This window comes from Eutrigla gurnardus (assembly GCF_963514095.1).
Source record: "Eutrigla gurnardus genome assembly, chromosome: 4".
NCBI lineage: Eukaryota > Metazoa > Chordata > Actinopteri > Perciformes > Triglidae > Eutrigla > Eutrigla gurnardus.
Window position 1 is genome coordinate 24,441,609 of NC_139918.1, and position 22,859 is coordinate 24,464,467.

At 46.0% G+C, this 22,859-nt stretch overlaps 1 protein-coding gene and 1 long non-coding RNA gene across 3 annotated transcripts; both read right to left on the minus strand.

Annotated features, from left to right (window-relative positions):
• Nucleotides 1-3,090: 3,090 nt before the first annotated feature.
• LOC311012265 lies at nt 3,091-6,494 on the minus strand. Its single transcript, XR_014597020.1, has 2 exons — nt 4,239-6,494; nt 3,091-4,187 (listed from the first exon to the last, which is right to left on the minus strand). It is a non-coding gene; the product is annotated as an uncharacterized lncRNA (long non-coding RNA).
• Nucleotides 6,495-8,338: 1,844 nt separating this feature from the next.
• jph1b (junctophilin 1b) lies at nt 8,339-21,845 on the minus strand. Of its 2 annotated transcripts, XM_084006862.1 has the most exons (7): nt 21,252-21,845; nt 15,442-16,192; nt 14,071-14,189; nt 12,085-12,363; nt 10,453-10,862; nt 9,428-9,524; nt 8,339-8,465 (listed from the first exon to the last, which is right to left on the minus strand). In XM_084006862.1, the coding sequence occupies exons 1-6, from the start codon at nt 21,628-21,630 to the stop codon at nt 9,444-9,446; spliced, it is 2,019 nt and encodes a 672-aa protein (XP_083862988.1). In that variant the 5' UTR covers nt 21,631-21,845; the 3' UTR covers nt 8,339-8,465; nt 9,428-9,443. The 2 variants fall into 2 exon arrangements, with proteins under 2 accessions (XP_083862988.1, XP_083862989.1); XM_084006863.1 differs by lacking the exons at nt 8,339-8,465; nt 9,428-9,524; nt 10,453-10,862; nt 14,071-14,189 and having other exon boundaries at nt 12,201-12,363.
• Between the last annotated feature and the right edge of the window lie 1,014 nt (nt 21,846-22,859).

The window sequence follows — 22,859 nt, forward strand, 5'->3', positions numbered from 1 at the left end:
TCGTTTACATTCCGCCAGCAGCCTGAAACCTGCAGACCTCGACCTTGGCTCTTCTCACACTGAAATACTGTACCTTCTATAAACTAGAACGTGGACTAAGTTCACCCTGAACCTCTCCTGACGGGACACCTAGACCAGCAGAGTCCATCTATGAGGGAGGTAGAGCTCTGGTAAACCGTAGCAGGGCTGAAGCAGATCAGACTACAAAATAAAACGGGAAACCAACACCACAAGAGACAGAAACTACAAAACAGGGGAAAGCAAACTACAAAACCAACTACAAGGATGAGGGAACATAGGACTGGTGGAACATAAGGACGAGGGAACAGGACTGGTGGAACACGAGGATGAGGGAACATAGGGATGAGGGGAAAATAGGACTGGTGGAACATAAGGATGAGGGAACATAAGGATGAGGGAACATAGGGACAAGGGAACATAAGGATGAGGGAACATAGGACTGGTGGAACATAAGGAAGAGGTAACATAGGGATGAGGGAACATAGGACTGGTGGAACATAAGGAAGAGGGAACATAGGGATGAGGGGACATAGGGATGAGGGAACATAAGGATGAATGAACATAGGGATGAGGGAACATATGGATGAGTGAACATAGGGATGAGGGAACATAAGGATGAGGGAACATAGGGATGAGGGAACATATGGATGAGTGAACATAGGGATGAGGGAACATAGGACTTGTGGAACATAAGGAAGAGGGAACATAAGGATGAGTGAACATAGGGATGAGGGAACATAGGACTTGTGGAACATAAGGAAGAGGGAACATAGGGATGAGGGAACATAAGGATGATTGAACATAGGGATGAGGGAACATATGGATGAGTGAACATAGGGATGAGGGGAACATAAGAATGAGGGAACATAGGGATGAGGGAACATAAGGATGAGGGGAAAATAGGACTGATGGAACATAAGGATGAGGGAACATAAGGATGAGGGAAAGTAGGGATGAGGGAACATAGGGACGAGGGAACATAAGGATGAGGGAACATAGGACTGGTGGAACATAAGGAAGAGGTAACATAGGGATGAGGGAACAAAGGACTGGTGGAACATAAGGAAGAGGGAACATAGGGATGAGGGGACATAGGGATGAGGGAACATAAGGATGAATGAACATAGGGATGAGGGAACATATGGATGAGTGAACATAGGGATGGGGGAACATAAGAATGAGGGAACATAGGGATGAGGGAACATATGGATGAGTGAACATAGGGATGAGGGAACATAGGACTTGTGGAACATAAGGAAGAGGGAACATAAGGATGAGTGAACATAGGGATGAGGGAACATAGGACTTGTGGAACATAAGGAAGAGGGAACATAAGGAAGAGGGAACATAGGGATGAGGGAACATAGGGATGAGAGAACATAGGACTTGTGGAACATAAGGAAGAGGGAACATAAGGATGAGTGAACATAGGGATGAGGGAACATAGGACTTGTGGAACATAAGGAAGAGGGAACATAAGGAAGAGGGAACATAGGGATGAGGGAACGAGAGAACATAGGACTTGTGGAACATAAGGAAGAGGGAACATAAGGATGAGTGAACATAGGGATGAGGGAACATAGGACTTGTGGAACATAAGGAAGAGGGAACATAAGGAAGAGGGAACATAGGGATGAGGGAACATAGGGATGAGGAAACATACGGATGACCCCTGTATTTCAACTGTAAGTATTGGTCGTGCCTGCACCATGATTTTTATTTGTCAGTTGGGACGACAATGCTAAATAAATGTAATGTTATGGTATAATATTAATAAGGAAGTGCGATAGCAAACACATGATTACCCTGAACAGACGAGCTATGACAGCTTCAAACCAACACACTTCTAAAGAAGGAGATAGACGCAGCGGCTGGACCGATGGTGTTTATGAGAAACTGTGAATGAAATCAAAATGACGAAGCTTGAATTTCACCCTCCAGTGATTTCTGTCATTTGATCTGATTCATGTGTAGAAACATTGTTGTTTATTAGATCCACTTTGCGGCCCGTCAAAGCCACATTTAGAAGTCGTGTTTGTCATTCTGCTGTTCGGCACCGTCTGTATGTCGGCGTGGGCATCACATCATCAACGTGTCGCTGAACGCCTCAGTAGTCACTGCTGTCTCCAGGCAGACCAACAGCTGTCCTTCGCCGCCGCTACTATTCTGGTCGGAGCCGAGTCGAGCCAACTTTCACACTTTAGGTACTTTTTTAGTTGGAGCGTCCCCAATGTGGGAGACTGTTGCATGCTGGGAGGCCGGATAAACTTCAGCAGCAGGGAATGGCCCGCTCATTGTATGAGGCCACATGACCAGAACCGGAGCAGAGGTCATGTGACCAGTACAAAAGAAAATGGTGATTGTTGTTGGTCGTCACGCTGACAACACGCGTCAGAGGGGCTGTAAAGTGATGTCAGAGCTCAGCAGGACGACAGAGGATGCAGCCCTCGGGTCGGATGTCTGGCTAGTTAGCTAGATAGCCAGTTAGTTTTGTAGCTAGTTAGGTTGTTAGTTAGCTAGTAAGGTAGCTAGGTAACTAGATATCTAGTTAGTTACTTAGTTAGGTATCTAGTTTTCTAGGTAGCTAGTTATTTATGTAGCTAGTTATCTAGGTAGTTATCTAGTTAGCTAGGTAGCAGGTAAGCTGGGTAACTAGTTCTTCGCCAGGGAGGTGGAGGGACTGTTAGACTCAGCTCTGCTGCTCGCCTCATTTCCTCTAACCATAGCTTTAAACAATGACAGAATTAGCTAGCTAGCTAGAAGTTAGCAAGCTCCACAGCGTTAATGTGTCTGTCTCTGCTTTGTGACGTTACCTCTCCACTGACAGTCGCTGCCGGGAACCTCAGGGAGTCCCGGAGTTGGTGGAGGTCACTTTACTTCATATGGAAGTGGCCTGCTACGACGGTCGCTATGGCAATGGTACACATAAAAATGGTCGCCCCTCTGACTGTCCTGCTTTTGTCCGTTTCTCCCGTTTGATTGTCGCACAGTGACGTATTTCTACATGAACACCGGAGCGATCTGAACGTGATCGTGAATCAGAGACAAAGAAAACACCAACACACGATGTAAAATGTAAACCTGATTTTTAATTGATCTCCATAGAAACAACTGCCAAAAAAACAAACAAAACAAAACAAAAAGTTCTCATGTAAAATAACTGATATAACAATATGTCCATTGTGAAACCAGCGACGGCCAAGATGATTCAGCAAATATTCAAAATACAGTCAGTTTTAGAAAACAGGCTCAGGAAGCCCTTGAAACCAACCACAATATTATACATCATGTCATGTAGAAATTCTATACAGAGACAAAAATAAAAGGTTGTCATCTTCTTTCAGATTGTCCTGTTGGGTTAGTAAAAGTTCTACGGTGCACAAGTAAATCTGTAGGCTCCTATTTCAGATTTACAGGTTTAAACCTCCAGACAAACTGCTCTCAGCCCTCCAGAAACCTCCCTGATCTATCCTGATCCACACTGATCCTGATCCATCCTGATCCTGATCTATACTGATCCTGATCCATCCTCAGAACCCTTCCATCAGACCAGCGCTGCTCCTTCGTACCTCCTTCTCTGACAAACTTGTTTCCTCTCCAACATCAGACCTGAGTGAAGCATCATGTTCTTATTTTCGCCCACAATCCAGCAAAGCAGCTCAGAGTTCACAACACAATCACCTACGTCTTGTTTATGCGGTCCACACAGGTTTGTTTGGTGGGCGCTCGGTGCTGCATGACGAGATGAATCCTGGGATAAGTTCATACTAATCGGATAATAACGATAATGACCAAAGGTCAGTTAGCTTATAGTCTCACGTTAGCTTTCTACTTCCGACGATTGTATTCACGCTTCAAAATTCATAAAGTGGTTTTCATTGGTGAAGATTAATGGGTTGGGTCAAACAAACACAGGAATTTCACCCAGGAGACCACTGTTGGTATGAAACATGGACTTATTCAAATTTAATTTGTTTTTTTTTAACCTAAACCACCATGTTTTCCTCAATATAACAATATAATCAATATAATTGTTGTGCAAGTAACCCTAAAAAGTACGTAACCCCAAAATGTACGTAACCCTAGAAAGTATGTAACCCTAAAAAGTACGTAACCCTAGAAAGTACGTAACCCTAAAAAGTACGTAACCCTTAAAGGAATGTAACCTTAAAAAGTACGTAACCCTTAAAGGAATGTAACCTTAAAAAGTACGTAACCCTAAAAAGTACATAACCTTAAAAAGTACATAACCTTAAAAAGTAGGTAACCCTAAAAAGAACGTAACCCTACGTTGGAAGTTTACTTTGAAAAGGTATTTTATGTCCCTGATGCGTCGAAACGAGAGGCTACGTTAAAGTTGAAGAAGCGTCGGTGTTGACCAGTTGGAGGTGAGAATAAGCAAACGGGAACTGAGCTTTTTATGAAGTTATTACACTAAAAATAAACAAGTCTCACATTGACTTTCATCTGTTCGATTGTTCTGGGCTCTTCGTGTCCGACTTAACATGCACACTTTATCCAATATTTTATTCTGAAGTCCCAACTAACTAAAACCAGCCAATATCTGCATGCTAACCTAGGCACCACAATCATAAGAAAATAAGTTATGATAAATCCAGTAGTGGAAACAGATTTAAGACAAATGTTTTTTTCTTCCCCGTAAACGTAATTAAGAGTTCGACTATTCTAACTCAACCTTTCATCCAAATACACAAATATATATAAATATATATATATATAAATGTGTTCGACTTGGCATCATGCGTGTTAGTGGTGGCTGATTTCAAAAGGGCAGAACACTTTATTTTGAAACAACCTTTCACACCAGCAGCTTTGAATAAATTAAAAACATCACATAAGAACTCAGAACATTATGAGTCTGTAACCAAACACACAATGATTTTCATAAACCGATTATACAACGGCAAAGATCACCTTAGAAATCAATGAAAATTCACGACCTTTAAAGGGAAGCTAAGCGAAGCTGCTCCACTCCGATAGGGGGCGCTGTTCTAGCATCATCCAACCCAAATCATCCACACAACATTCAACAAAGAAATTGATTGCTATGAATCCCCGGATAATAAATCCCATTTTACATATCAAACCTGCATCTGATCGCGGCGAGCGTTTAAATTTCATGTCTGTAATTTTCCAGTTTTTCCTGAAAATAATTTTAACTTTTTGTTGATTAGGAACCCATAAAACAAAGCGTATCTTGCTGTTCTAACAAACAGAATATTGAACAATAGCTAAATGTGAACAATGAAGCCGTTGTTACACAGAACTGGTCACATGACCAAACACACGAAACATGAAATGGAAACAGTCAACGCCGATCTTTCAGCTCAATCAGAAAACACATGAGTTTATTGCTCAAAGCTGCAAAATGCATTTCACATCAAAATATGAATAAATAAATAATCTATATATAATCATTCTTCCCAGGACTGATTGTCTCTTTGATATTCTTCTTACGGAGGATTAGTTAATTTACGTTAATCGTGAACGTTAATCGTGAAAACGGCCGCGTGACAATGGCTCCAACGGAAGAGAAATCATGGACTCCACATCAATAAATAATACTTCCTAAATCGAGGAGTCAAGAAGATCAGAACAAAACAACACATTTAGTGATTAAAATAAGACAAGATAAGTTTTCATAAAGCTCCACCAGCAGAACGGCCTGACGAGAACCAGGAACACATTTGTTCTATTACATAGTCAAAACAAAAAATAGTCATGTGACCAACACGGAGGATTCCTCCTCCAATCAGCATCTTTGAACATTTCAATCATCCCGGTGTTCCAATAATGAGGGTCCCGCTACAGAGCTCCAGGCTCACCAGAGCTCCGAGCAGGAAGTGACGTCGCCGGAGAAGATCACCCTCAACGACCCTGTACAACTGTAGTTTATAATGTTAGCGAGCTATGCTAATATCCGTAACTAATGTTTGCTGAAATTATTGACTTTTTGCTGTTGTGCCAATGCAAAAGTTAGTTTGCTAACAATGTTAGCATAGCTTGCACATGATAAAAGTAAAGCCCTGATTATGCTTCCGCGTAGTGATCGCGCAACGGCCATGCAACGGCCACGCAGTTGCTTGGAGACCGTGATGGTTCTGCGTTGGGTTTACGTGTCGAAATGCAATCCAATGCCACACCGGTAAAGGGCGCTATGTTTTTTGTAAAGACTGACCGACCGACCGAGACTCTAGACGTATATCGTCGTAGCCTCGTTATAGCCTATTTGCTTACTTTCCGGCTTTAAACATCCACAATTTTTCCGAACTTGGTGTTTTATTTCTTTGTGCAAAAGCGACAAGGTGCAAACAATAAAACGAGGTGAAAACAATAAAAGTAGCCTTTTAAAAGTTTAAATGGCGGTGTTTATGAGTGGAAACCGGATAGCGGTCTCCAGCGGATGTAGTTAGCGGACCAATCACAGCCAATGCCGCTGCGTTGGTGTTGCGTCGCCTGGACGCGCGTCTAGGATTTTTGGGAGGTACACGTCAGGCCCTTGTGTTGGACGTAAGGGGGGTCCGCAAGGACGTAAGGGGTCCGCAAGCCCCCTTGCGTTGTGTCGACGCGGAAGCATAACTCAGCCTTTAGGCTTTTCCACCTTAACACGTGATAATAGATGTGATTTTCCACCTTAAGACACATGATAAAAGACAAGATTTTCCACCTTAACGCGTGATAACACATGATTTTCCATCTTAAAACATGTGACAAAAGATTACATTTTCCACCATCACCTTTGCAATGTAAGTGGGTTCTCGCGATGTAGGTGGGTTCTAGTGATGGAGGTGGATCCTAATGATAGAGGTGGGTTCCAGTGATGGAGGTGGGTTCCAGTGATGGAGGTTGGTTCTAGTGATGGAGGTGGGTTCTAGTGATGGAGGTGGGTTCTAGTGATGGAGGTGGGTTCTAGTGATGAAGCGGCCCAGCCTGGAGCTCTGCAGCTATGGGACATAGAACCTGTTTCCGCCTGTTGGACAGAACAGCCGTCTACATGGAACCCGGGTTCTATGAAACGACACGAGGAAGAATGAAAGCGTGTTCGACACATCGCTGTACGTGTATCTGGAGAACGGATTCAGACCGACGCAGACTCAGGAGAACCGGGTCAGCAGATTCCGTGATCTGGATTAACAGCTAGCTGCTTACGGGTCGCACATCCAACAGGAAGTGGCAGGTTACACGTGGCGTTAGCATGATGCTAGTAGAAAAGTGTTTCACCGTCACTACAGTCTGAAAACAATCACACATTAAAGAGCTTGGGGGGATTATTATGGGATGTTGCTCATTCTACGAGGTCCTGGACAGACCAAAGACCTCTGAGGCTAATTTGCTATTTTGGGCTCTATAAATAAACTGTATTCCATCAACGTGACGGTGAGAACATAAATGAGAATATCGAAACATGAATTCATGGTTCAGCATCATCCATTCATTAAAAGAACCTTTAAAACCAGTTTTCTTTCACAAATGTTATAAACTTCTCCGATTGTCCTCCACCGGATCTATGTGGCATATAAAACGGCAGGCACTGAGACCCAGCAGACACCGATAAAAACAGATATGAGCCGATCGATGGACGGCTGATAGAAATAGAGCGGCTCTCTCAGGAGAATCAGCCAAGCGCTTCACATTCCTGTGGCGCCCTCCTCACCCCCACGTCAGCCCGCAAAATAGTAAGGCAGCTGTTGGCTTCCATCAGCTCCAGTGCACCGCCCACACACACACACACACACACACACACACACTGTAAAACACATGGAGATGTGCACAAACTTGCTTTCCATCCAAAACAGTTTTGTGTATATTTTTATGTAACGAGTTTAAGTAGCCGAATTCAACAAAACTGCAAAATAAACGGAATCAGAAAGAAGAAGACGAGTTCAGTTAAACGTGCTCTCCACTTCCTGTTGTCACCGCCTGCAAACGTGGCGCCGCTTCAGTTCAGTGACGGCGTCGGCGAAGGCAGCACAGCAACGCGGCAACGCCGCTCCGAGTACAGCCGGACAACTTTTTCAAAACAGTTGGATGGAGATGGAGCTAGAGACGTACATGACACTCACTCACTCACTCACTCACTCACTCCCTCCCTCCTCGGTCCAGGCCTCCTGGTGGGGGCCCCCCACATTCGGGGCTCTGGGGCCTTCTTCAGCGTTCAGTGGAGTCACACATCATTGCCCGGCCAATCACGTTGGACTCGGGCACCAAACGCCGTCCGTCCACAGGGAAAGAGGGGGGGGGGGGGGGGGGGGGTGTGGTGGGGGTGGTGGTGGTGGTGTAGTGGTGGTTTCATCTCCCCCCCCTTCTCCACCTTCACTCGGCTATTTTCAGTCTTCCGTTTTGCCCCCGTCGGCCGTTCTGAGAAAAGGCGCCGTTGGCTGATGGAGAGTTGGCGACTCGGACGACTCGCTGGTTCGAGTCCGCTGTGGGGGGACAGACAACACGCCGACCCGTTACATAGGTTATATTTATATTTACATCATAACATTCTGAAAATTCTGAAATCAATCAATAGTTCCTGTTCCAGGTGTCTAAGATCGACGGAGGAACCAGGTCTTCCAATGAAACACAGTCAGTTACTGGTCATTGAAACCAGCCAATCAGAGCTCAGCTAGCATGACTAGTGTTAGGTTTCCATGGATACTGCAGTGCTACAAGGAGAGTTCAGCAGTTTTACTGTTCTCTGTCCACGGAAACAACACGGAGCAGAAGACACATTCTCATTGGTAGCAGGATGTCAGAGTTGCGTGTATAGTTGCCATAGCAACCGGACACTACGCGACCAAGTCCTGGACTCCTTAAGGTTCACATAGCAACGATCCGTGGAGCGGTATCGTCAAGAAGCAGAGGGAGACAGACCGACAGGTAGAGACAGACAGATTTACAGGTAGAGGCAGATAGACAGGTAGAGACAGACTACATGAGGAACATTTAACATCCTGAAACTACACTGATGCTGGAACATGACTCACTACTTTGGTCACATATTAAAGCTGTGGAGCTAGCAAGCTAAGTAGCTAACTAGCAGACAGCTGGCTGGTTAGCTACACTGGTTAGAGGAAATGAGGCAAGCAGCAGAGCTGAGTCTAACAGTCCCTCCACCTCCCTGGAGAAGGACTAGATACCCAGCTACCTGCTACCTAGATACCTAGCTTACCTGCTACCTAGAAACATAACTAACTAGCTAGCTAGCTAGTTGTATGAATGGGTATAAGCTTGCAGCGTTGTTGCAGCTCCACCACTTTGTTGGGGTTAAACCCCAGTTTCTGAAGAGTCTGAATAGCGTGAATGAACAACTATTAATAACGATTGGTGGGATTGATTCCAGCGCTGCCACAGCAGGACGGAACCGTCAGACACACAACAACTACGTAGCGTTGCTTACCTGAGTTGAGGTTTGGTCAGGTGAGGAAATGGACAAATATGATGGCTAGACCAACATTCAGCAGCATCACCAGGGCAACCAGGATGGAGTTTGGGCCCTGGGGACACAAGAAGGATCCTGTTGGAGAACTACATAAACACAATGATGATGATTGTCTGTGGTCCCCCAGAGGTCTAGATAGTAGCTCACATTAGTGCAGAGACCAGACCAGACTATGTGGAGACCCAGAGACTGTCTGTGGTCCCCCAGAGATCTAGATAGTAGCTCACATTAGTGCAGAGACCAGACCAGACTATGTGGAGAAACCAGAGACTGTCTGTGGTCCCCCAGAAGTCTACATAGTAGCTCACATTAGTGCAGAGACCAGACCAGACTATGTGGAGAAACCAGAGACTGTCTTTGGTCCCTCAGAGGTCTAGATAGTAGCCCACATTAGTGCAGAGACCAGACCAGACTATGTGGAGAACCAGAGACTGTCTGTGGTCCAAACAACAAGGTCTCTGCTGTATTTATGTCTAGACGACCTTATTTGGAGTGTTGATGGAGCAGCTACAATGTTAGCTTAGCCTAGCACCCATCAACCAGACTCCATTCAGAAATCATTTTAAAAGTAGTTATCTTGTGGTCTTGCAGACAGACCTAACAAAGCATGACTGCACTTTTCACTGATCACCATCATTATGGAGTTATTTCAGCATCCTTTTCATCTGGTTATTGATATTAAATCACAGATAAATACTTTATTCTGGGTTCCTCCAGCTGTGCTGAACCAGCCCATGTTGGTCTTGCTAGATCCAGTAGATCCAGCTTGGTGAAATCCACCGAGCACCTCTGGATGAACCCAGACAGGACGGGGTCTGGGTTCCTGGTGGACTTCAACATATATAAAGCAGCAATAGTGGTGATTTCAGCCCCGATGGAGGAAACCTGGTTGGGGTCTACATGAATGGAAGCCCCGCCTCCTCTCTGGTGACAGCAATAAACAAACGATCCTGTAGACTCGAAGTGAAACCTGAAGGACTCACCGACTCCTCCACAGCTTCAGCAGCTACATCCAGACTTGCTTTCTTGGTTTCTGCGAGGCTCTTTGGTTTGCATGATTCCAGTCTCTTTGGCTTGGCGGGCTCTGGTGCTTTGGCGCTCTCCTTTGGTGGACCTGGTGACGGGCTCGGGGCTGGCAGGGATTTTGGTGCTGGTGCCCAAATGGGTTTGGCAGGTGGTGGCAGGCGTGCAAGGCTCGACGGGTGGAGGTCCTCATCCACGCCGGCGGGCTCCTCCGGCGGCGGGATCTTGACGTCCGCCTTGACATAGTAGCCGTGGTACTGGGAGTGAATCTGCCCGTTGCTGGGGTAACTGCTGACCGCCGCTGGGGGAGGAGCCTCCTGGTGTTTCACTTCCTGTCTGAGAGGAAGTTTCGATGCTGCTTGTGTTAAACCTGCCAAGCAGAAGAAATAGTCACCTGACGTTCCACCTGACATTGTAACCTGACGTTCCACCTGACGTTCCATCTGACGTTCTACCTAACGTTCCATCTGACGTTCTACCTGACATTGTAACCTGACGTTCCACCTGACATTGTAACCTGACGTTCTACCTGACGTTCCATCTGACGTTCCATCTGACGTTCCACCTGACATTGTAACCTGACGTTCCACCTGACATTGTAACCTGACTTTCCACCTGACATTCGAACCTGACGTTCCACCTGACATTTTAACCTGACGTTCCATCTGACGTTCCACCTGACATTGTAACCTGACGTTCCACCTGACATTCTAACCTGACGTTCTACCTGATGTTCCACCTGACGTTCCACCTGACGTTCCACCTGACGTTCTAACCTGATGTTCCATCTGACGTTCCACCTGACATTGTAACCTGATGTTCCATCTGATGTTCCATCTGACGTTCCACCTGATGTTCCACCTGACATTGTAACCTGACGTTCCACCTGACGTTCCACCTGACGTTCCACCTGATGTTCCACCTGACATTGTAACCTGACGTTCCACCTGACGTTCCACCTGACATTCTAACCTGACGTTCCATCTGATGTTCCACCTGACATTGTAACCTGACGTTCCACCTGACGTTCCACCTGATGTTCCACCTGACATTGTAACCTGACGTTCCACCTGACGTTCCACCTGACGTTCCACCTGACGTTCCATCTGATGTTCCACCTGACATTGTAACCTGACGTTCCATCTGACGTTCCACCTGATGTTCCACCTGACATTGTAACCTGACTTTCCACCTGACATTGTAACCTGACGTTCCACCTGACCTTCCACCTGACATTGTTACCTGATGTTCCACCTGACGTTCTAACCTGACGTTCCACCTGACGTTCCATCCGACGTTCCACCTGACATTCTAACCTGACGTTCCATCTGACGTTCCACCTGACATTGTAACCTGACTTTCCACCTGACGTTCCATCTGACGTTCCACCTGACATTTTAACCTGACGTTCCACCTGACATTCTAACCTGATGTTCTACCCGACGTTCCACCTGACATTCTAACCTGATGTTCTACCCGACGTTCCACCTGACATTCTAACCTGACGTTCCATCTGACATTCCACCTGACGTTCCACTTGGCGTTCTAACCTGGATAATAAGAGACCTGCTGCTGGGATCATGGTGGTTTACCTGCCGTCAGAGACGCAGCTGTCGGGGCTCTGTTCTCTTTCCCAGCATGCTTTGCTGGAGCGGCCGCAGCGGTGCTGGTGCTGCTGAGGGTGGTGTTTTTAAGGACGGCGGGTGAGGGGGCGGGACTGGGAACTGGACTCTCAGACGGAGAATGGTTGGGTGTGGTGCCCTTCCTGTAGAAGTGAGGACTCCCAGACGGAGACTTCTCCTTCTTGTCCTCCACAGGAAGCTCCTTCACCTCCACCGGCTCATTGTACTTCTGACGGAGGTAGTCGGGACCTGAAACACCAACGCAGTACAGTCTCACCTTCAAAGATCATCGAGTTTATCACAACCATACTAAAGATCATCGAGTTCATCACAACCAGATTAAAGATCATCGAGTTCATCACAACCAGATTAAAGATCATCGAGTTCATCACAACCAGATTAAAGATCATTGAGTTCATCACAACTAGATTAAAGATCATCGAGTTCATCACAACCAGATTAAAGATCATTGAGTTCATCACAACTAGATTAAAGATCATTGAGTTCATCACAACTAGATTAAAGATCATCAAGTTCATCACAACCAGATTAAAGATCATCGAGTTCATCACAACCAGATTAAAGATCATCGAGTTCATCACAACCAGATTAAAGATCATCGAGTTCATCACAACCAGATTAAAGATCATCAAGTTCATCACAACCAGATTAAAGATCATCGAGTTTATCACAACCATACTAAAGATCATCGAGTTCATCACAACCAGATTAAAGATCAACGAGTTCATCACAACCAGATTAAAGATCATCGAGTTTATCACAACCAGATTAAAGATCATCAAGTTCATCACAACCAGATTAAAGATCATTGAGTTTATCACAACCATACTAAAGATCATCGAGTTCATCACAACCAGATTAAAGATCATCGAGTTCATCACAACCAGATTAAAGATCATCAAGTTCATCACAACCAGATTAAAGATAATTGAGTTCATCACATTTACATTTAGGTAATTTTACATTTCACAACCAGATCAAAGATCATCGAGTTTATAACGACCAGATTAAAGATCATCGAGTTCATCACAACCAGATTAAAGATCATTGAGTTCATCACAACCAGATTAAAGATCTAGATCATCACAACCAGATTAAAGATCGAGTTCATCACACTGGGCTCTCACTGACGTAGAGCATCACATAGAGACGGGACGATATTGTACATCGCGAAAAAAATGGCATGAAGACAGATGAGTCAGTGACATGTGATAGCCTTAAACTACATGGTTAGGTCGACACAACTAAACTGCATAGTTATGTTTAGACGACTAAACTACTTTGAACGGGACTCGGTTTGACGGGACTCTGACTGAACGGGACTCGGTTTGACGGGACTCGGTTTGACGGGACTCGGACAGCGGTCTCCTGGGTGAGAGGCCTGTGTGTTACGTAACCCTTGAAACATAAATCCCGAAGCAGTTTTGACCAGGCTGCATCTCCTCCACAACACATCTTATAATAATAATAATAATAATAATAATAATAATAATAATAATAATAATAATAATAAGAGGGTCCCGGGTTCCTTCTGTGTGGAGTTTGCATGTTCTCCCCGTGTAAGCGTGGGTTCTCTCCGGGTTCTCCGGCTTCCTCCCACAGTCCAAAGACATGCAGGATGGGGATAGGTTAATTGATGACTCTCAATTGCCCGTAGGTGTGAATGTGAGTGTGAATGGTTGTTTGTCTCTACATGTTTGGCTCCAGCCCCCCCCGTGACCCTGAATACAGGATAAGTGGTAGACAATGGATGGATGGATAATAATAATAATAATAATAATAATAATAATAATAATAATAATAACAATAATAATAATAATATATAATCATTTAGGATCCTAATCAAGTCAATGATCTGGTTTTCTACTGAGAATCCAAGGAGACATTGTGATCCTGATAATGGACTCTGGGTCACGTGACCCCTACAGATGGTACCTGGCTGATGGAAGCTTGGGGAGAGCTCTCTGGCCACGCCTCTGGCGATATCCGAGTCCTGACTGGCGGACTGTGCCGACTGGTCTGCATTGTCCCCTTTGGCCCGAGCATGGGACGTCCTACAACAACACAGATACAAAGATATATATGAATATATATATATATACATACATATGTGCATATTGTATGTTATATATTATATTATATAATATTATATATTTTAATATATTATATATGTATACATATATAAATATATAAAGGAGTTTTCACAGAGCACTCAACCCCAAGATAAAGAAGCTGGTTCCTTGTAGAGGACTATGTAGAGGACTATATAGAGGACTATGTAGAGGACTATGTTGAGGACTATATAGAGGACTATGTAGAGGACTATATAGATGACTATGTAGAAGACTATGTAGAGGACTATATAGAAGACCTTGTAGAGGACTAGATCTCTAACTGATCTGGGTCTACTATTACTGGCTGTGGTTCTGTTTATCACTATTAATAAACGACTTAGTGAAGCCAGTTAATAATCAAACCATGAAGCTCTGATCCAAAGGTCACAATCATGTCATCAACACACTTCTCCCTGTGTGTGTGTGTGTGTGAGAGAGAGAGAGAGAGAGAGAGAGAGAGAGAGAGAGAGAGAGAGAGAGAGAGAGAGAGAGTCTGTGTGTGTGTGGGGGGGGGGGGGGGGGGGGGGGTTTCAGCTGTTGATAAGCGTCGTCCTCCTTGGCCTTATTTAGACAAGCACTACTTCTGACGCACATACAGGCATACACACACACACACACACACACACACACACACACACACACACACACACACACACACACACACACACACACACACACACACACACACACTGGCCAAGAATGTGTCTACTTGCTTCTCTCTCTCCAGCCCACACACCTACTCTCTTAACCTCTCTCTTTTATCACTTTGTTCTCTCTCTCTCTCTCTCTCTCTCTCTCCTCTCTCTACCATCAGGACTTGAGGCTATCATGAGGACTAGAGGCTATCATCAGGACTAGAGGCTACCATCAGGACTTGAGGCTATCATGAGGACTAGAGGCTACGATCAGGACTAGAGGCTACCATCAGAACTAGAGGCAAGAATACAACAGCAGAGGGCAACGTGAACCTGGAGCTCATTGTGTTCACAAACAGGTTCAGAGAACTGCAACATCAATGGAGTTCAGAGGTAGAACGAGTCCGTGGTTTGAATCCCGGCTCCTCCAGTCCACCGGTCCAGGTCCAACATGGACCTGAAGAAAACTGGACTGAGGAGGTCTGAGTCTGGTCCATATATGACTAAAACGTGCTGACTACCCACTCCGAGTTCTTCTGGAGGTCTGAACACATTACCTGGAGATGGCGATCTCGACTTTGGTTCTGGCGATGGCAGAGGCCCTCACGGCCCCCTCGATGGCTCGATCCACCTTCTGCTTGGTCTTGGTGTTCCTCAGGGGGATCAGCTGCTTCCGGATGCCGCGGGCCAGCACGTTGTTCTTGTACTTGCCCTCCTCCTTTGTGCCGTCGGGGAAGACGGTGCAGCCGTAGCCATGGCGCTTGTTGTTAAGCCACTCGCCTTCGTACTTCATGCCGTTGGAGCGCTCAGAGACGCCGAACCCGCTGCGCTTGTCGTTCTTCCACTCGCCCATGTAGGATTCGGTGGTGGTGGCGTCCACGTTGTCCTCCAGCGGCAGGTAGTCGTCTCCGTCCCCGAAGCTGATCGTGGAGTTTGCGTCGCTGGAGCTGATGCGGCTCATGGTGGTGTCGCTGTGCGCCGAGCTGCGCTTGCTGGAGATCGATGAGCGTGAGTCCGACTTACGGAGTCTCTGAAGGCTCCCGAAGAGCGACCCGCGGCGGAAGAGCCCCTTCTTCTTCTCCGGACCGTCGCCGTCCGAGTGGAAGTTGAGCACGAAGCCGCCGCGCGTCCCGGCGGGACTGTCGGACAGGCTGTCGCGCAGCACCGTGCCGTTGCTCTGCTCGCTGCGGAGCGACGACAGCGAGGTCCGGAGAGGCGAGCGGATGACGGAGGCCATGCCATAAGGAACGCTCTGACGCACGCCGTAGCCGTGACGCATCCCACCGGTCCACTGGCCCTGGTACGTACCTGGAGGACACAAGGACAAGCAGTGAGGTCACCAGGTCAACAGAACAACACAAACAGGATCAATACAGACGAGGAAACACACCTCAACACCTTCATTAAACCCCAGGTCATCGTCATGGCGACCAGGTTTACCTACTCACACATCTGGGCTTGGTTGTCCAATCACTTTACATTCAAGGAGGCTGATTCTCCTCATTATCCATCACTGCTGCAGGAGGTGATCAGTGATCACTGATCAATGATCACTGAGCCAATCAGCTGTGCCCCAGTCTACCTGTCTCACAGCTTCATGGAGGTATATCTGCACCTTCACGGCGTCCCGGCGACCTCGGCAGAGATGTGGACTGGTAACGTTACATTGATCTGGATTAATACACCCATTCACTGATCAGCACCGGCCTCAGTCAGCCTATCAGGAGCAGCCAGGTAACTACGAGGCAAAGCATCATGGGAGTGAAGTTGAAAAATACTATTACTTTCCATCTAGTCATTCATAAAAAGTGCAAAAGAACAAAAACAACATAAGGATGTCTTTTTTTCTATTAAAATCCTGTTTTTCTTCCTGGAAAACAAAATATGACGCAATACCAACAAAAAACATGATGACATCCATCCATCAACCAATCAGAGGTGGTTCATCCAATTATTCCTCTGAGCGTAAAACCATTACAAATGGCTATTGGTCTTGATATGACATAGAAACAGATCCCAGACCTGATCCCATGTGGCTCGGCCTGGTGGAGCTGGATCCTGTGAGCTGTTGGGTTCCACCTTCAAAGCTTCTATTCAGGTTTATGTATCCGGCTTGAAATGTCTCTCATCATAATTTATGACATCATCAATGGAATGGAAGATTCCGTTTAAATTGAGGATTTATTTTGAATTAGTAAAATTATTTTAAGTGGGAGACCAAAGTTTATTGACCATGGTGAACATTAGTTTGAATAATAATACTACTAATAATACTAATATTAGTGTGAAACTGCAGGAACATTGAGATTCAACAGGATGAACAGCTGCTCAGCGGAGCCTGGTTGTCATGGCAACCACCATCCAACTCACCAACACTACTCCAGGAGTCTGTTTCCTGTCTGAGGGTTTGAGATCACTTGATCATTGTCGTCCACTTGTAGTGTTGGTTGCTGGTTTACGTTGGATATTTCTGTTTTTTATTTATTGACAATGTGCTGGTGTTTGAGTGTCATTAGTATTTTTGGTTGAAGGAAATATTTTCTAAATTGTCTTTGCTTCTATGCTCAGATAATCAAACGCTTTTTTGCTGTGAAGTGATTATACAAGGCTGGTCTGAGCCGGTCTCTGAGGCGGTGCTGCTGGTAGACCTTGTCTGAGCCGGTCTCTGAGCCGGTGGTCTGACCCTGGTAGTCTGACCGTGGTGGTCTGAGCCGGTGCTGGTGGTAGACCTGGTCTGAGCCAGTCTCTGAGCCGGTGCTGCTGGTAGACCAGGTCTGAGCCGGTCTCTGAGCTGGTGCTGCTGGTAGACCTGGTCTGAGCCGGTGGTCTGACCCTGGTAGTCTGACCCTGGTGGTCTGAGCCGGTGCTGCTGGTAGACCTGGTCTGAGCCGTTCTCTGAGCCGGTGGTCTGACCCTGGTGGTCTGAGGGAACTGGGCTGCTGCTGGCTTCAGCCGCAGAATGTGAGAATGTTCTATTTAAAAAGAGGGAAGTAACTGGAGACCCTGGGAAGTCTGCTGGCCGAACGAGTCCAGCATTGATCTCACATGTGGAGCTCTGACCTGGATTCATTAGATATTATATGATATTATATATGATTTGTTTGTTCCGGTGGAAAGCTCATTATTACGTTCTGTTCTTCCTGGTTTTCTAACCAAAGACTGGTCTGAGGTCTGTTTGCATCTAATAATTCAGCATTAGCACTTCAACCGGCATAGCACTAGACCCGGAACCGGATCACACAGAACCCCCTTCAGATCACAAAACCACGTTGGGGTTTTTGCCAGAAGCCAGAAGAGAATTCACTGTGAACCTGCAGGTTCTGGGTTAAAGATTTGACCAAAACGGTGAAAATAATAAAAAATAAAGTTCTTCTTCTTGGACTCACCAAGAGTCACAATGTTGTTTTGAGGAAAAATGAGCTAAATGTCCTTTTTTTCTGCTGTGGTTTAATCCGTCGCCATAGAAACAGAGAAAACAAGACACACATTCACCTGAAAGCAACATGAGATCAAAGTTTCCTCTGTATTCTAAAATTATACTCAATTACACACACACACACACACACACACACACACACACACACACACACACACACACACACACACACACACACACACACACACACACACACACACACACACACACACACACACACACACACACACACACACAAACACACACACACACACACAGCGACCAGAGAAGATCCAGTCCAAACAGATCCTCGTTGTTCAACGTGAAGTTTACAGGAAGTGATGTCATGTTGCCCCACGGCGTGACATGCTTTTCATGACTGTATGATATATTAAGAGGATGAGATGCGATGAGTAAATTGTGAGTTGATTCCTATTATCTTTTTTGTTTCAACTACTCAATTTTTTCTATTCTATTCATTTGTTGATTATTACTGACTTATTTAATGAACGTGAGAGTGCCGTCATCAGATAGCGACTGCTGCTTTGTCTCCGTCTATATCTGATTGGTCGAATCCTAGAGGAGTAAAAAAGTTAAAAAAGTTCACCCTCCAGTAAAAAGTTCCTCCACACGGAGAGCAGAGCTAAAGATAGAGAGAGAGAGAGGGAGAGAGGGGGAGGGAGAGAGGGAGGGAGGGAGAGAGAGAGAGAGAGAGAGAGAGAGAGAGAGAGAGAGAGGCAGACCTGGTTTCACATAACCAGACGGGGGTAGAACCAGGTCTACTGACCCTTCATTGCTGGACCTGAATGTAATCCAGATCAGGGTTTTGCTGGAACAGGTTTTGATATGAAATACTACTAATAGCGAAAGTAAACATTTGGACCCCTAGTGGATGTTCTGATATTACAGCCTGCTGAGCTCACGTCTAAAGGCTCCTCCATTTCTATTAATGTATTCATCATCATCAGTTTACATCCAAGCGCAGAGCAGTAACCATGACAACCGCTCACCAAATAAACTGGCAAAGAAAAATACAGCGTGGGGGGCTACGTGATTGGCTAAAGGGTGAGAGGGCGGGGTCAAACCAACAGTAGCTCAGCCCACTTAGCAATAGTCAAAGTTAGCTCTGTGTTTCTATGGTAACATGGAGCAACACACTGAAGTGGCTGTCGGAACCCATTAAAGCAACACTAAAGAGTATTTAGTGCCTTAAAATAATGTTTCCAAAATAGTTTCAGTGGTTCATCACCTCAAAACCAGGTGAACGGCACTTCAGCATTCGCTCTGCAGCCCTCTATTGGCTGTAACCGCACTATGTAACTTTGCCTCGCCGGGTAGCGGTTTTGTAGTTCTAATGAGACTACGAATTTGACCTGCTTTACGGCAAGCGTTACAAAAGCCGGTAGGTGGAGGCTCTGCGTAGAGATCAGTGGGAGAACACCCGGCAGGTGCGTGGAAGATACCTTGCAACTAGGTAGTTTTAAAATTGGCATCATGGCAGAGCCTGCAAAGAAAAGGAGGAGTATAATGTCCGATGAGGCGAAGAGAAGAAAACGGGAGCACGACAAAGAAAGAGCTCGAACGAGAGTGAATATCGGACCGGCTCACACTCGTTGGCGAGAGCTGAAGGAGGCAACAAAATGCAAGATGGATGGTGACTTGGCTTTGTTGCTGCTGGACTTGTAAATAATACTGGTAATAATTTTTTTTCCAACAGTGTGCATCTGTGTACAATACATTGTCGATTATTTGCTCATGTTAGCTAAGGCGTTAGCTATTGTGCTAATATATATGTGACTATTGCTATGGCTCATGTTAGCTGAGCTAAGGCGTTAGCTACTCTACCTTGTCACTGGACATCGTTCAAATCGTTCATCGTTTCCAGAGCTGGTTCTGCATACAAACAAATAACGTTCGTGCGACGGTAGGCTGTGGTAGGCTAAATTATTTACGACAGCAGAAATGGACAATTCCCTTCCAAACTGTAGGGGGACCGAAGAGGAAAAGTTCTTAAGTGTTGCTTTAAAGCGATCCATCCATCCATCATCAACCGCTGATCCCGGTCCAGGGTCTCAGGTCTGGAGCTGGTCCCAGCTGACACTGGGCGAAGGCAGGTTCACCTGGACAGGTTCACCTGGACAGGTAACCAGACCGTCACAAGCATTCACACCTATGGGACATTTGGAGTCACCAGTTGACCTGCAGGTCTTTGGACTGTGGGAGGAACTGGAGACAACATTGCTAACCACGACAACACCACGCAGCTCCGTGTACGAAATCACCTTAAAGAAATAAATGGAGGTCATGGGTTCAGGTCCAGCTCGGACCAGGTCTGGACTGGTGGCTCCGAGGTTCATCTTCTGGGCCTCACAGACGTGATGAGCAGAACTCATAAACTCACGTTTACAATGTTTACGGACGCAATAACTTCTAAAACAGTTTCTTCTACGTTATCACCTGATGAAATGTGTTTGCGAAAAATGAAAACACATAATATAAATAAATAATAAAACATAATGTCCCCGTAATGTCTCCATAATGTCCCCATGGTGTCTCCATGGTTTCCCCGTAATGTCCCCATGGTGTCCCCGGAATGTCTCCATGACATCCCCATGGTGTCTCCATGGTTTCCCCGTAATGTCCCCATGGTGTCCCCATAATGTCTCCATAGCATCTCCATGATGTCTCCATGGTTTCCCCGTAATGTCTCCATGGTTTCCCCGTAATGTCCCCATGGTGTCCCCATAATGTCTCCATAACATCCCCATGGTGTCTCCATGGTTTCCCCGTAATGTCCCCATGGTGTCCCCGTAATGTCTCCATAACATCCCCATGGTGTCTCCATGGTTTCCCCGTAATGTCTCCATAATGTCCCCATAGTTTCCCCGTAATGTCTCCATAACGTCCCCATGGTGTCCCTGTAATGTCCCCATGGTGTCCCCTCCCTCTCACCTCCATCGCCGTACGTCTCCACGCCGTATCCATCCTGTAGTCCGTTGCTCCAGGTGCCCTCATACCTGGCCGGTGTGTTCAGGCTCTGCCGGACTCCGTACCGGCCCTTGAACCCGTGAGTCCACTCTCCCCGATAAATCCACCTCCCCTTGGTCTCCACGCCAAGTCCGTGGCGTTTGCCCTGCGCCCAGTAGCCCTGGTACAAGTTCCCGCTGGGCCAGGTGTAGACGCCGACCACCTCGAAACCGTTGGACCACGACCCCGAGTACTCGCCCTGGCCCTTGGGTCCAGTACACACGCCCTGGCCGTGGGCTTTGCCATCCTCCCAGCCTCCACAGTAGGTGCCCCCATCGTCAAAGTCGAACCGACCGCCCGTCATTCAGGACCGACGGGTGAGGAGAACCACCGGGAGGGTTCGATGTTTGTGGTCCGATAAAGCGGGGACTGGAGCCCCGGTGAGGAGTGGAGCTGTCGGCGGAGGGCTGCGGGAGAGATGGCGGCTCGCGACGCGGCGCGTCGGTTCCTGAGAGCGGGACGTGGGAGGGTGAGAGGCGGCCGCCACCGCTGCCAGAGTCGCTCCACTGGAAGACTAGAAGAGTCTCCCGCCGTGACGCGGGGGCGCGCAGACACACGCGCTGACACCGGCACACTTCCTGTTTGGGGTTTTTCACAGTAAAAGCCGGCCATTTAAATCAGGTTCTCGAGTACTGCAAGGGTTCAGGTCTGAGCGGAGACGGTCTACAAGGAGTGGACGTCGTCGTCGTGACGTCAACCGTCAGTTTGTGGACTACGGTTCAGTGTGGAATTTCGTCCGTGCCCATCTTGGAATTATTACGTAGCAGTCAACGACTGTTTTTTGAAGTTCGGTCCGATGACGATACTTTTTCCTAAAAAATGTACCGATACTGATACTTTCTACGTGGAGAAAAGTGTTTTTTTTTTTAATTGATCACTTCGGAAAACAAAAAAACAAAACAAAAACAAGTTAATTACATTAAAAGGGCACATAAATACCATTTAAACATAACCTATCAGTTTCATGGTGATATCTATGTTGTATTTATTATTCTATTAAAGGTTGAGTAGGTGATTCTATTCAGAAACACTGTCTGAGATATGAAATGCAGCCTGGTTTCCCTTCCCTTCTAAATTTAGATACGACACCAGCTGTTCTCACTGTTCAAACTGCTCCTGCAACACTAGTGCCACGCTGGGAATACAGATTATAAGAGTACAAAGATTGTTGGAAAGGAAACGGTTGCTGATTCATCCTAATGATCCAACTAGCAACAAGCTCCACATTGCAACATTAGTTTACCCAAAATATTAAGAATTTACGAGCTTTTATTTTGAAAGCTGAAGCAGCAGTCCGAATGTAGTTTTCCGACAGCTTCATGAGACTCATGAGAGACTGATCCACGGTCAATAATGATAATAATAATCATAATCATAATAATAACCATAATAATAATAATAAACAATATTATTGTTATAATTGTAATAGCTATTACAGTGATTATAATAATAAAAAGTAAAAATAGAGAGCTATAACCAACACTAGACCAGTGCAGCTGTTCTGGCTGCAGGACATCTCAGAGGAACAACAAC

Bases quoted from the DNA above. Each gene is read 5' to 3' on its own strand.
- jph1b (XM_084006862.1), bottom strand. From the start codon at position 21,630: ATGACGGGCGGTCGGTTCGACTTTGACGATGGGGGCACCTACTGTGGA. The intron at 14,190-15,441 runs GTAATGTGTTCA...GTGTTGTTGTAG, and splicing joins GTCGAGATCGCCATCTCCAG to GACGTCCCATGCTCGGGCCA. The intron at 10,863-12,084 runs GTAAACCACCAT...TCTGCTTGGCAG, and splicing joins AGCTGCGTCTCTGACGGCAG to GTTTAACACAAGCAGCATCG.